The sequence below is a fragment of the Pelodiscus sinensis genome, chromosome 3, assembly GCF_052426305.1.
Source record: "Pelodiscus sinensis isolate ZL-2025 chromosome 3, ASM5242630v1, whole genome shotgun sequence".
NCBI classification, from domain to species: domain Eukaryota; kingdom Metazoa; phylum Chordata; order Testudines; family Trionychidae; genus Pelodiscus; species Pelodiscus sinensis.
The window spans coordinates 85,845,692-85,857,991 of record NC_143054.1 but is presented as its reverse complement, the minus strand read 5'-3'; the positions used below and the strand labels follow the sequence as shown (position 1 = coordinate 85,857,991).

At 44.1% G+C, this 12,300-nt stretch overlaps 1 protein-coding gene across 3 annotated transcripts in view; it reads right to left on the bottom strand.

Annotated features, from left to right (window-relative positions):
• The window catches only part of DCBLD1 (discoidin, CUB and LCCL domain containing 1), a 64,707-nt gene extending 62,716 nt beyond the window's left edge, over positions 1-1,991 (bottom strand). The window contains exon 1 of one of the 3 annotated variants that reach the window (XR_012902648.2): positions 771-1,991. Coding sequence is in view for 1 of the 3 variants with exons in the window: in XM_006123084.5 (XP_006123146.4) it covers positions 771-1,161 (391 nt within the window). In the remaining 2 variants the exon portion in view is untranslated. The remainder of the gene's footprint in view (positions 1-770) is intronic. The other 2 variants (XM_006123084.5, XM_089777221.1) reach the window with 2 other exon arrangements.
• Positions 1,992-12,300: the final 10,309 nt, after the last annotated feature.

Sequence of the window (12,300 nt, the reverse complement as noted above, 5' to 3'; positions counted from 1 at the left end):
ATATTACCTACAACTAGTGGTCTCTCTTCCTGTTTATTTAGCTTTGGAATAGGGCTAATTAGCCAAAGATTAACCAGTCATCGGCAGTTACTGTCAGATTGGTTACCACTTTAATCCTGTGGATACTCAGACACACGGATAAACCAGGCCTGGATTAACCAGGTCAAACTATATACAGCCCTGAGACCAGCTAAGAAACCATAATTCATGGTTAGATTGGCGGGGTTAAGTTTCCCAGCTGCCAGAGATAAAGCAAATTGATGGAGTAAGGAGGATCAGACTCCCAGGAGGAAATCCCCTCTCGCAAAATGGCCAAAGGGCAGCATTAGCAACCCAATTTTCACAGCCTTGTTGAGTTCAATGTTGCCTTTTGCTCTGGCAAACCTCTCCTAGGGCCCCACCCACCGGTGAGTGCAGTTTGGGAGTTTTCGCCATTCTTTCACCAAGATGCGTCCTGCTGAGCGGGGCTTACACAGCGCCTGCTGCCTTATAACCTCCCTCCCCCGCCGGGCACACGTGGCTTAGCGAGCCCAGGAGCAAAGGGGACGCCGCTGGGGAAAGGAGAGGGCGCCGAAGAAAAACCTCAGACGACCCCGCTTTCCGCCCCCACAAAGCATCTGGCCACAGCAGTCAGCGTCAGGAACCAAACGCGAGTTCTCCCGGGCCAAGAACCTGAGGCGTGTGTGGCTGGGAGAGCCCTTCCCCCCTGCCCGGCGCGGGGTACCTCAGCCTGTGTGTAGGGCCCTCGGCCAGCCCCCCCGGGGACTCACCCAGCTTCTCCGCCTGCAGCCGCGGCGGGGCGGAGAGTCCCAGCAGCAGCGCCAGGAGCGCGGAACGGGCCCCACTGCCGCCCATGGCTCTGCCTCCGGAGGGGGCGGGCGGGGAGCAACTTGCCCCACTCTCGGCTGCTCCTGCTGCCTGCGACTGCTCTACAGCCGAGAGGTTCCCTCGGAGCCAGCCGGTGTCTGCGTGTGGGGAGGCGGGCTCGCCCGCGTGGCCCCTACCGCTGGGCAAGCGTGGGACTGGGGTGCACCAGGCGGCTGCTCCCTCCCGTCCCGCGTCTCTCCGGGGCGGCCGCAGCGAGTCTGCATCTCCTCCCCTTGCCCAGGAGCTGGGGGTGGGGCAAGGAAACAAGAGGGAGGGAAGCACCGAGGGTCCCATTGGACAGGGCTGTGGGGCGGCCCCGCCTCTCCCGTCTTCCCCCCTCAGAGGTGCAGGCTCTTCCCTCTTTCCGGCGCTGGCACCGGGGTCTAGCCCTGGACCCTGCGCGGGTAGAGACGCTGGTGGCCGCTCGTTGCATCTCACGGCCAAGCTGCACCTTAGTGGCCTCAGAGAGACTCAAGCGCTGCTGGTGCTACAACAGTTGAGCCCGCCCCAGGAGCCGCCCTGGCGGCGTTAGATCCTCGGCGAAGCTAATGGGACCGGGGGGGGGGGGTGTGTGGAAACGAGTGGTCTCAGTGTTGCCCCGGTGAGTAGGACAAAGAGCTGGGGGTTTGGTAGATCCTGGCGCCCTGCAAAGCAGAGTAAAAGTTCGGAACTGTTCCAAGGCGTTACAGGCGATGTGCCTCTTGCTGCCCTTGTTACCCGACATTTCTGCCACCGCAGTACTCAAAGGAGTTGGTTTACAGGAGTTCCTGCAAACTTTTCCTCAATGGGGATCTGCTCTCTGGGTTTCTCTTAGAGTCTGAATCAACCTCAACTCAAAATTCAAATGAAGCCATGTTTCGCCTGGTTCAATGTAGTAGCCATGCAAAAACACTGGAGAGTCATTTCTGGATAGCCAAATCCAAATGCCCAAAACATCCCAAGTCATGCCCTCCCTAACTTATGAGATCAGCTTAACTGTAATATAGGTACAATATGTTATTTCTTATTTGCCTTCTGGTTTTTGTGACTTTATGGCCCATGTGTCACATTTTCAAGCTTTTTTCCACAACTCTGGGAGCTAACATTGAGGCAATTTTGAAAAGAAAGCTGTCCTTGTCACCTCATCACTTGTCTCCTAGAGCTAGAGCTTCAAAATTGCAATAAAAACAGGAGTAGACAAAACAGACTATGTAACTCTTTTTGTGGTGAACAATAATTCCATTTGCTTCGGTGGGATTGATTGTGAGTAGGTGAGGTTTGCATAACATAGTCCTGAGTTAGCCTGGTTTTTGTTTTTTTGTTTTTACTAGAAAACTAGGGTCCTTTGTTTTCCCTTTTTATTTTATTTATTTTTTCTGGGAATTTATCAGTGTTTATTACCACAACAAAAAACAGTGAAAAATCAGTGCTTAATTGTTAATAAATGGGTTTGGGTTTATTTTGGTGTCTGAAAAGACAAAGGGAAAAATGTTCAGTAGATTAATGCTTTGAATTCCATTCATCAATGTGCTTTGCTGCAGGATTAAAAGACAACTCAAAACACAATGGCCCCTTCTGATCTTAAGAAAACAATATGATTGCAATCTCCAAATAAAACTTTTTATTTAAATAAACAGCTTACTGTTTGTAGATTTAGAACTATTAGCCTATAAATATTTGCATCAGTAATTGGGCCATGTCCTTTATCATTATAGACTCAAGTTCATCTTTTTCTCCTTCGTTTTTTTAAAATTTTCAATTACTTTCTTGTATTTTGAACATACTTTGATACAGATTTTCATTTTCTTCTCATTTTAATGTGTCATCTTCAAACCTTTATTTGCTAACAACTTGAAATGTTCACATAGTGAACAGGCTTGCATGTGTGCCAGTTACTTTACCGTGTGTACAGTGCTTTGATAAAGGAAAGGACTAGGGTATAGGATGTGCTTCCCTTTTTGGCTGGAGAAACAGCCACCCCCAGCTCACAGCAATGTAGTATGGCTGAAAAGAAAGGGAAAATGATCAGTCTTTTTCTTCTTACACTGCAGGGGTCTCAGTTGGAGCTGCTTATATAGCCAGGGCCTGAATTTGCTATGTCAAACAGGAACTAAACTCTGCAGCAGGTTCCAGAGAGTCTAGTATGCTTAAGAGGAGTATTTGGAAAATGTTAAATATAGGGGGATTTAGTAATTTAATATGAATAATACAATAATTGGAATAGCTCCTGTGTTGGTTTTATATGCAATGTAATTTACTTTAGCTTGCCTCTGTGTTGTCACTTTTTAATATGCACAGGATGTCATTGTTAGGTTCCAGAGTTTTCTCACTAAACGGAACAGAGCCATCTGTGCCACACATTTTAGGACATCTACAAACTCATGCATGTGTTACTGCAGTGGTTTACATGTGGTTTATATCAGGGGTATGGCATTTTTGGGGGGCTGGGGGCTGCTGACCCACAACAAAATCAGTCGGGGACTGCACACAAGTGAGAAACAAAAAAACCCTCACTGACACAGCCCCCGACTGAGGAAGAGAAAGAAGACCCTCCCCACATTCCCCTTGCACTCCAGAGCCTGGGGAGGCGGGGGGGCAGGCTACCAGATTTTATATACTCCAGCCCCACAGGGACCAGTGGGAGGGCTGGAGCACCAGTGCAGGTTCTCCAATGCTGGGGAGGGGTCAAGCCAGTCTAGACGCACTCAGGGATTTTTTCTGGTGATATGCTACTACGGGTTTAAATCCCCTGAATTTAATCTGTGGCATTTTGATTTCATTAAAGATTCAAGATTTTTTTTCAGATGTGCAAATAGACTTGTCTCCTACTGAATGACTCACCCAGCTCCACCTGTAGCCTATTTTTATTATATACAAGGCCTTCCATTACATATTACAGTTATGTCTAGCAACATAACACTCAGGATTATTTTGGTGGCCCTGATAACAAGTATTAATAATTTTCCAGGTCTTACAATGCAACTCCAAATTATTCAGGCCTGTAAAGTTAATTGCTATTGCCTCAGAATCCTCTACAATTAGAGTCACTTTAGTGGCTGATTTATTGTCACATGATGTACTTAATTAAGAATTACTTATATTAAGTACAAAGTAAAGCCAGCTTCCTATTAATAAAAATGTTGTTCCATTAACATTTGGCTTCAGGACAAAGTCAATTCAAAACATCTCGGCTACATCTACATTGGCAAGATTTTGCACAAATACTTTTAACGCAAGAGTTTTTGCGTTAAAGTATTTGCGCAAGAAAGCATCTACACTGGCATGTGCTTTTGCGCAAGAGATGTGCTTTTGCGCAAAAGCATCCATGCCAGTGTAGACGATCTCTTGCTCAAGAAAGCTCCGATGGCCATTTTAGCCATCGGGCTTTCTTGCGCAAGAAATTCATGTTGCTTGTCTACACTGGCCTCTTGTGCAAGAACAGTTGCGCAAGAGGGCTTATCTCTGACCGGGAGCATCATAGTTCTTGCACAAGAAGCACTGATTTCACACATTAGAACGTCAGTGTTCTTGTGCAAGAACTCCCTACCAGTGTAGACAGGCAGCATGTTTTTGCGCAAAAGCGATTGCTTTTGTGCAAAATCATGCCAATGTAGACACAGCCTTAGGGAAATTCGTTCTTTTGGCAAAGTGATGGCAGAGTATCAGTTTAAGTAGAGGGTAGTGTAATGTTAGACTTTTACATAACATCACTTTCCATGTGAATAGTTATATATGCAGTTGTCCTTTTGACACTCCAAATTGAAAGACCTTCTAAATTTTCATACAGGTGTAAAAAAACTAATTAATCTCTATTATGCCCAGACGTGCTGATCAGTTTTAAAATATATATATGTACTTTGGTGTTCTAATGGAAGTGGGATGGAAGGGAGAAGAAAATAAACAAATCAAAAAGCTAAACTTGTGTCACCACACTGTCAGTTAAACACAGTTCCTTGTGAAAGTGTTTCATTGTCTACCTTTGTTCTTAGAAAGAGAATCCCCTGCTTCATTTACACAATAGGTTTGAATTTCACATTGTTTGGAAGTGTACTAACTTTTCCCTTGCTAACAGGAGAGCTCTTGTTCTTCAGAGGGGTTTGGTGTTTTTTTGTGACTTGGGGGAAATCGTAATGAAGTGGAAAAGACCCCAGTCACAAACAGCAAGTTTAAGAACAAATCTAGCCATTGAAAGGTATGTTAATCCCTTCACTTAACACAAGGGCAGCTTGCAAACTGAGTCTCCTTTTATAATCTGTGGGGCAAATTTTGCCCTCAGTGTATTTTACTAATGACAGTTAGCTTTGCCCTATAAATCTAGGGTTTATAAGGTATAGCTAAGAATGATGGTTTGCTTTCTGTGCATTTTAATACAGCATTGAAACAGGTGTGTGTTGATGGCAGTATTAAAAATTAGAAAACCCCTGTAAAATAGAAACCTTAGTTTAGGCCAGGTATTTCAGAATGGTGAAGTCAATCCTGCTATGTGCAACAGGATGGGCTACAGGGCTACAAGAGGTCTTTTCACATACCCATGATTCTATAAAACTAGAGTCTCTGGAATCAGTAACTGAGGGTATGTCTACACTACAGAGTTAGTTCGAACTAACGGACGTTAGTTTGAACTAACTTTCATAGGCGCTACACTAGCGCTCCGCTAGTTCGAACTAGGAAAACCTCATTTTACGAGGATTAAGCCTAGTTCGAACTAGCTAGTGTGTAGCCCCTTAATTCGAACTAGTGGGAGGCTAGCCCTCCCCAGGTTTCCCTAGTGGCCACTCTGGCCAACACCAGGGAAACTCGTCTGCCCCCCTCCCGGCCCCGGACCCCTTAAAGGGGCATGGTCTGGCTACGGTGCCCGTGCCAGGTGCAAGCCTGCCAGCACCCAGCCAGCAGACCCTGCACCTGGCACGGTTCAAGCCACCCACCCAATGCCCCCCTCTTCCCGGGACCAGGCTGGCATCTCCCGGGACCACAAGAGGCGGGCACCCGCCTGGGCTAGTGCAGACATCGTGGACCTTGTCCACGATCTCCGCACTAGGCACAGGAAAGTGGCCAACTAGGGCAGGAGAGCTGCCAGCCTGGCCACCCAGGAGTAGGTGTGCAAGAGAATCAAGGGGGTCCACTGAGACCCCCGACCCTGAGCCCTGAGCTTACAATGGCCGTCCTGGGTCAGACCAAAGGTCCATCTAGCCCAGTAGCCTGTCTGCCAACAGCGGCCAACCCTAGGGACCCTGGAGGGGATGGACCGAAGACAGTGACCAAGCCATTTGTCTCGTGCCATCCCTCTCCAGCCTTCCACAAACCTTGGGCAGGGACACCACTCCTACCCCCTGGCTAATAGCACTCCATGGACCCAACCTCCATGACTTGATCTCACTTCCCTTTAAACTCTGTTCTAGTTCTAGCCTTCACAGCCTCCTGCAGCAAGGAGTTCCACAGGTTTGTGAAGAACAACTTTCTGTTACTAGTTTGAAGCCTGCTACCCATTCCTTTCCTTTGGTGTCCTCTAGTCCTTCTTTATGGGAACTAATGAAGAACTTTTCTGTATGCACCCTCTCCACCCAACTCCTGCTTTTAGAGACCTCTATTCTGTCCCCCTCCGTCTCCTCTTTTCTAAGCTGAAAAGTCCCAGTCTCTTTAGCCTCTCTTCATATGGGACCTGTTCCCAACCCCTGATCATTTTAGTTGCCCTCCCTTCTCCTAGCCTCTCTCTTCCCCTCTCCCACCTCCTTTTCCCAGTCTCCCCCAGTTTTGTTCAATAAAGACAGATTCCATTTTGGAAGACACGTTATCTTTAATTTGTACACTAAGAAGAGGGGCTAGGGAAGGGTAAGTGGAAGGAGGTGAGGGAGGAATGGGGCACGAGCCCCCGATGGGGAGGACTGGGCTGGCTCTGCGGGCTTCTGGGGGTGGAAGCTCTCCTGCAGCCCCCCAATTGGCCCCTCTCCTCAGATGGCAGCCTGTGGCAAGTGCAGCCGGGCTGATGGCCGAGTGGTGTGATGTGCCCAGTGTGGGTAGTCCGGGCAATCCAAGCCAGGACTGCTTTGCAAGTGGGGCACCCCTGAGAACTGTCTGTCCGGGGTGGGGGTCGGGATCCTTTAAGCACAGCCCTCGGCTAGCCTGAGACAGCATCTCCACGCTCTAAGTCCTCCTCTGATGCCCTGCCGGCACTGCTTCCGGCCATCCTTAAGCCCGGTTCAGGGTCCACTTAATGTGGACATGCTAGTTCGAATTAGCATAACGCTAATTCGAACTAGTTTTTTAGTCTGGATCTGTTAGTTAGAATTAGCTAAGTTCAAATTAACTAATTCGAACTAAGTTAGTTCGAATTAACGTTGTAGTGTAGACATAACCTGAGTGAAGAATATCTGGTTGAAACTGAATCATGGGAAGACTGAGACTGTGCTGGTGAGAGAGTGAAGGTTTTGAAAAACTCTTCCATCTCTTTAACATCACTTTCTATTAAGGTCTACAGACCATTGACAGCTGAGGCCAGAGTGATCCCATGTCCTCAGCACTGCTTTTGGATATATACATAATCATTGATGTGAAAAGCCCCTTTTCCAAAGGTGCTGACAACAAGTCTTGAGTCCCTCTTGCCTGGTTCACACCAGGGATGTGAATGGATAACCAGTTACCCAATAAGCATTACCCATGATGGGGGCTGAGATTCAGCAGTGTCCTGTGGGGCTGGAAGCGGCAGCCGGGGTGAAGGGATGCCAGCTCCCAACCCGTGAACCTCCTCAGCCTGGGGAGCAGGGTTGCGGCAGCCCAGTGTGGGACTGGAAGTAGCAGCAGGCTGGATTGGCCCCCCTGCCCATGTATTTGTAATGTGCAGTGCTCATTATTTTTAATTAGCTTTACCACAACCTTTACCACAACCTTAAAAAGCAGAAAAAGCTTAGAGCTCCATGACAAATGTTGAGACAAATTTTTGACAAAGGGAATCATTTTTCGGGGGGGGGAAAAACACTGGACAAATTTTCCCATTTTTGATCGACTCTGAAAAGCTGCAATTTGTTCAGCACACAGCAGCACTTCTGCATAACACCACACACACACAGCTGAGAACATGTCATCCTAGTGCTCAGGTCAAAATCAGCTTCAGAGATCTAGCTGGGACTGGGTTAATTCAGCTGTATCTGAGGGACCATCTGTTGGCATGTCTTCACTGGGGAGTTATTTCAAAATAACTCTCCTTATTTCAAAATAACAAGGCGAGCATCCATACTACCAACCCTGTTATTTTGAAATAACTCCTTCTTGTGAAGAGGAACAAGCTGATTTTGAAATAGTTATTTCGGGAGTTATTATTCTGAAATAACCTAGTGTAGACATAGCCTTTGAGACTATTCTGAAGATAACCGTATGGATACAAGTCACTATTTTTACCAGACCAATGCATTGTGCCTGTAGTATAGATTTGAATTGGTGCAGCTACATTGATGGCTAAAATCCCCAGTGTAGACACAATCTAAATTGAAAGAGAGTAGGGATTCCAACTATTCCATGTAAATAATTTGTGGCACATGATTAATTCATATGGTAACCAAATCTGGATGTAACTCTTAACTTCAGTATGAGCCATACTGTGGATGGATGTATTCCTTTTATCACTTGAATTACTGTTGCATATCTGGTAATGTCAGTTTTATGACCTAATTATGATTACAAATGTTCATTTGTCACTTCACAGATTCTGCAGATTTTCACAGCTACTTGATAGTTAGCCATGGCTGTCATATTCAGTCCTACTGAGTGCTTGTGCAGATTGTTCCGTTTCTTTGTTTAAAGATGTGCTTTAAGTTTACCTGTAAAACCACATAATTTAAAAATGGATCAGTCTTTTTTGTTTTAACCTCCCCCCCGCCCTGCGCCAACCTTAGTATTATTTTAAAGGTTATCAGTATTCCATGGGTGAAATGCTGGCCCCACTGCAGCCAAGGCAAAATTCTCAATGTTTTCAATGAGGCCAACATTACACATTGTATGCTTTGTGGATTTTTCATATTTAAATTAATATTTTATTTTCAAAATAGAATAAACTACCCACTCCTAGTATGTTTTAAAAAGCACATTATAGCTTTGTGGGTTTAAACAACTAAATTTCTTCTCCCTCCCCCGCCATAATCACAATTTTTATTTATTGCCTTTACAGATGTTTGTTCATGTTTTGTAGGGATATCAAATGGGAATGTAGAAGCTACCCAGTGTGGACACAATTCCACTAAAGTCAATGAGCTTATAGTAGGACTGAATTTGGCCCTTCACTAGTTCCAACTTTCCTCTTGGAATAAAGAAATCTAGCAACTTCTGCCATGAACTCAGTCTGAGATTTTCTGATGGTGAGAAACAGATCCAGAGATGCTCGTTCTATTCTTTCTGTTTGCTCCTTTGGAGGACAAAGTATGGAAATCATGCTCATTAATTTAGGAAGTAGTGTTGAGTGAAACAGTTTTTGTTCAGCTCCTTTTGGCTGCTTTTTAAAATCCACATTCATTATAAGTGTTGCAGAGAGTAAGCCAGTTACGCATGGTGGAATCATGGGTCATAAATCTCTAATAATTATTGCTTGTGTGGAAAAAGCTTGTTGTGCAACTTTTCCATATAGCATAGTGACATTACACCCATGAATTACAAGGTCAAATTCTTGTAATTCATGACTGTCACAGCTGCCAATTACAATTTTAAATATAGTTTAAAGGGTCAGTGTCAATTAGTTTTAGGACAAAAGTTTATTAGATTTTTTTTTTTTTAGAAAAACTTTTTTGTTATTTGAGTAGAACTATCACAAAGATGGCTTTTTAAAAATAATTACAGGAAAAACAAAGATGTGGGGGTAGTATTTAATATTTCCATATTGTCCAGTGATGGCAACCAAAAGAACATTGTCTGTGCCTGAAATAAAAATGAATGAGTCTGTATTCGATTCTTTGTCAAAGGAAAGTGAAATACAGAAAATAAGCAAACAATATGCAAGATAATAAGTCCAAAAAGATTTTAAGCTTTGGATGTCTTAATTTATATAGAATAGTAATAGAGATGTATCCGTGTTAGTCTGGTCTTGCTGAAACAAAAGACAGGACTATGCATCACTTTAAAGACTAATAAACCATCTTGTTAGTCTTTAAAATGCTGCATATTCCTGTCTTTTGTTTATATATATATATATATATATTTGGAAATAAGTTTTATGTTTACAGGGTCCCTTTTGAATCTCTCAGTGAAAACTTCTATCTGCTGCTGGTCTCTGCTTTTCCGTTAATATTTGTATTTGTGTGGGAATGGTGCCAGGCACTGTTGACAGTGGTTCAGCAGATTCCCTCAAGACCTAGTCTAGAATAAGAGTTCAGTGTGATGCTAATTAGCTAAATCTTCCTCTTTGACTTTAATTTAACCAATTTAACATGTGCTAAAGGCAGTATGCCTTGTGTACACTAGACTTTTAAAACATGTTAACTTCTATGTGCTAATACCATGCCTTAAATCCTAATCTAGATTAGGTCATAGGCCCAGTTGCAAGTATCCTAGATGGTGAGTGTGAATGGTCCGGAGCTGTGCGACTTCTACCTGTGACTTTTGCTGTCTCAACAGACCTCCTTCCTGAAGTTAAGGTTGCCAGGTTTTGAACCGGACAGACCAGTATTTAAGCTTTCTGTTTGGGAAACAAATTGAGAAAATATAAATGTCCGGTATTTTCTAAATAAGATGTTATATAGATTGTGATGTAATGTCAAGTGTGTCCGGTATTTTTATTGAAGCCATCTGGCAGCCCTATCTGAAGTCGTCCTAGGGCAGCATTTCTTGAAGTGATCCAGATCCACTCTGAGAAAGCTGCCAATGGGCCATTCTGGTTTGTTGATTTATCGGCGCTGCGGCCATGGAGCCTTGGAGCTCCAGTTTTCTATTTGCAGCCTAAAGGAGCTGCGGGAAGCAGTGGCCTGGGCCATGCTGCTTCCCGTGGCTCCCCTTGGTTGCAAACAGCGAACTGGAGCCAATGGGAGCTGTGAGGCTCCATGGCTGTAGCACTAGTAAATAAACAAATTAGAGTGGCTCATTGGCAGCTTTCTCAGAGAGGATTCATGGACCACTTTGAGAAACACTGGTATAGGGAAATGGGCATCTGGATAGAAGCAGCCCCTAAAAATTATATTTCACTAGCTTCCAACTTTGGCCCTCTTACAGCTCAAGTGCTGATTGCAAAGTTGCAAGTCCTGAGACTTGCCAGGCACTCTGAACTGCCTGGAGTTCCCCAAGTTTCAAATTTCAATGGAAGATGAGAGCACTCTGCCCTTCTCAGAACAACTCTGGCCATGTCTGTGCTATAGCGACACAGCTAGAGTGCTGCAGCTGTGCTACTGTAGTGGAGATGTTTCCTTTGTCGATAGAAGGGATTTTTCTGTTCATGTAGGTAGGTAGCTGCCCCTTTCAAGTGGCTGAGAAAAAATTCTTTTGTTTACATAGTTGCACTAACAGTTAGGATAAGATTGATCTAACTGTGTTGCACAGGTAGAAGTTTTACCCCTAAGCCAGATAAGTTAGATCAATCTAATTTAGATGTAGACCAGGCTGAGTTTCATGGGACTCTTGGCATTGATCTTAAGAGACAAATCTAGACAAAACAATGATAAAAATATGCAATCTTTGTTCATGCTAGAAGTTTTGCTGTTGCTATCACTGGTGGGGCTGCACAGTTGGTGAGTTACAACTTCTGGATTAGTCAGTGTAGTCACAGCTAATGTGACTGTTGCTAATATACCAAGCACAGGGAGCTAGATGATTTTTTTTACCTTCCTCTCAACTAGAAATAAGCCTTTGAGCTAATATGGGAAATCCAACATTGTTGTCTTAATTCCTCCCATTGCAGGAGGTCACTATTCGGGGATCATGTCCCTTAACATACTTTACTGTAGATTTTTAATCTAGTGTTGATGAGTTTTCTTAGGATTTGTCTACACTAGAAAGCTTGGCTATATATCCATTCTGGCAAAATACTCCTAATGGTGACACAGATATGCAAGTGAAACTGAACTTTTTTCTATGTACTGTTGTTTACTCCAACTAGGAAAAGCAACATAAGCTATTTGGGCAGGAGCACAGATTTTCTGGTATAACTTCATCTTTACTGGGGGCTTTTGTCAGTGAAAAATCATACACCATCACCATCATATTGCTGACTGATATATCCGTGCCAGCAAGACCTTCTAAGTATAGATAATTTTAATCTTTTCACATCCTCCTTTATTTCAGCATCATGGTTATTTTCTGTGTTTAGAGCTATGTAGCTGTGTTGATATAATTCAACAGCAAGGCTAAAGCAGAAGAAACTAAAACAACATTGCAAAGATACCGTAGACACAAAATACTGATAACATATGCAGACTGTCTGCTGCCTTTCTTTGAGTATAATGTCTAATTTAAGAAAACTTTAGTGCTTTAGTGAAGTATTTCCAC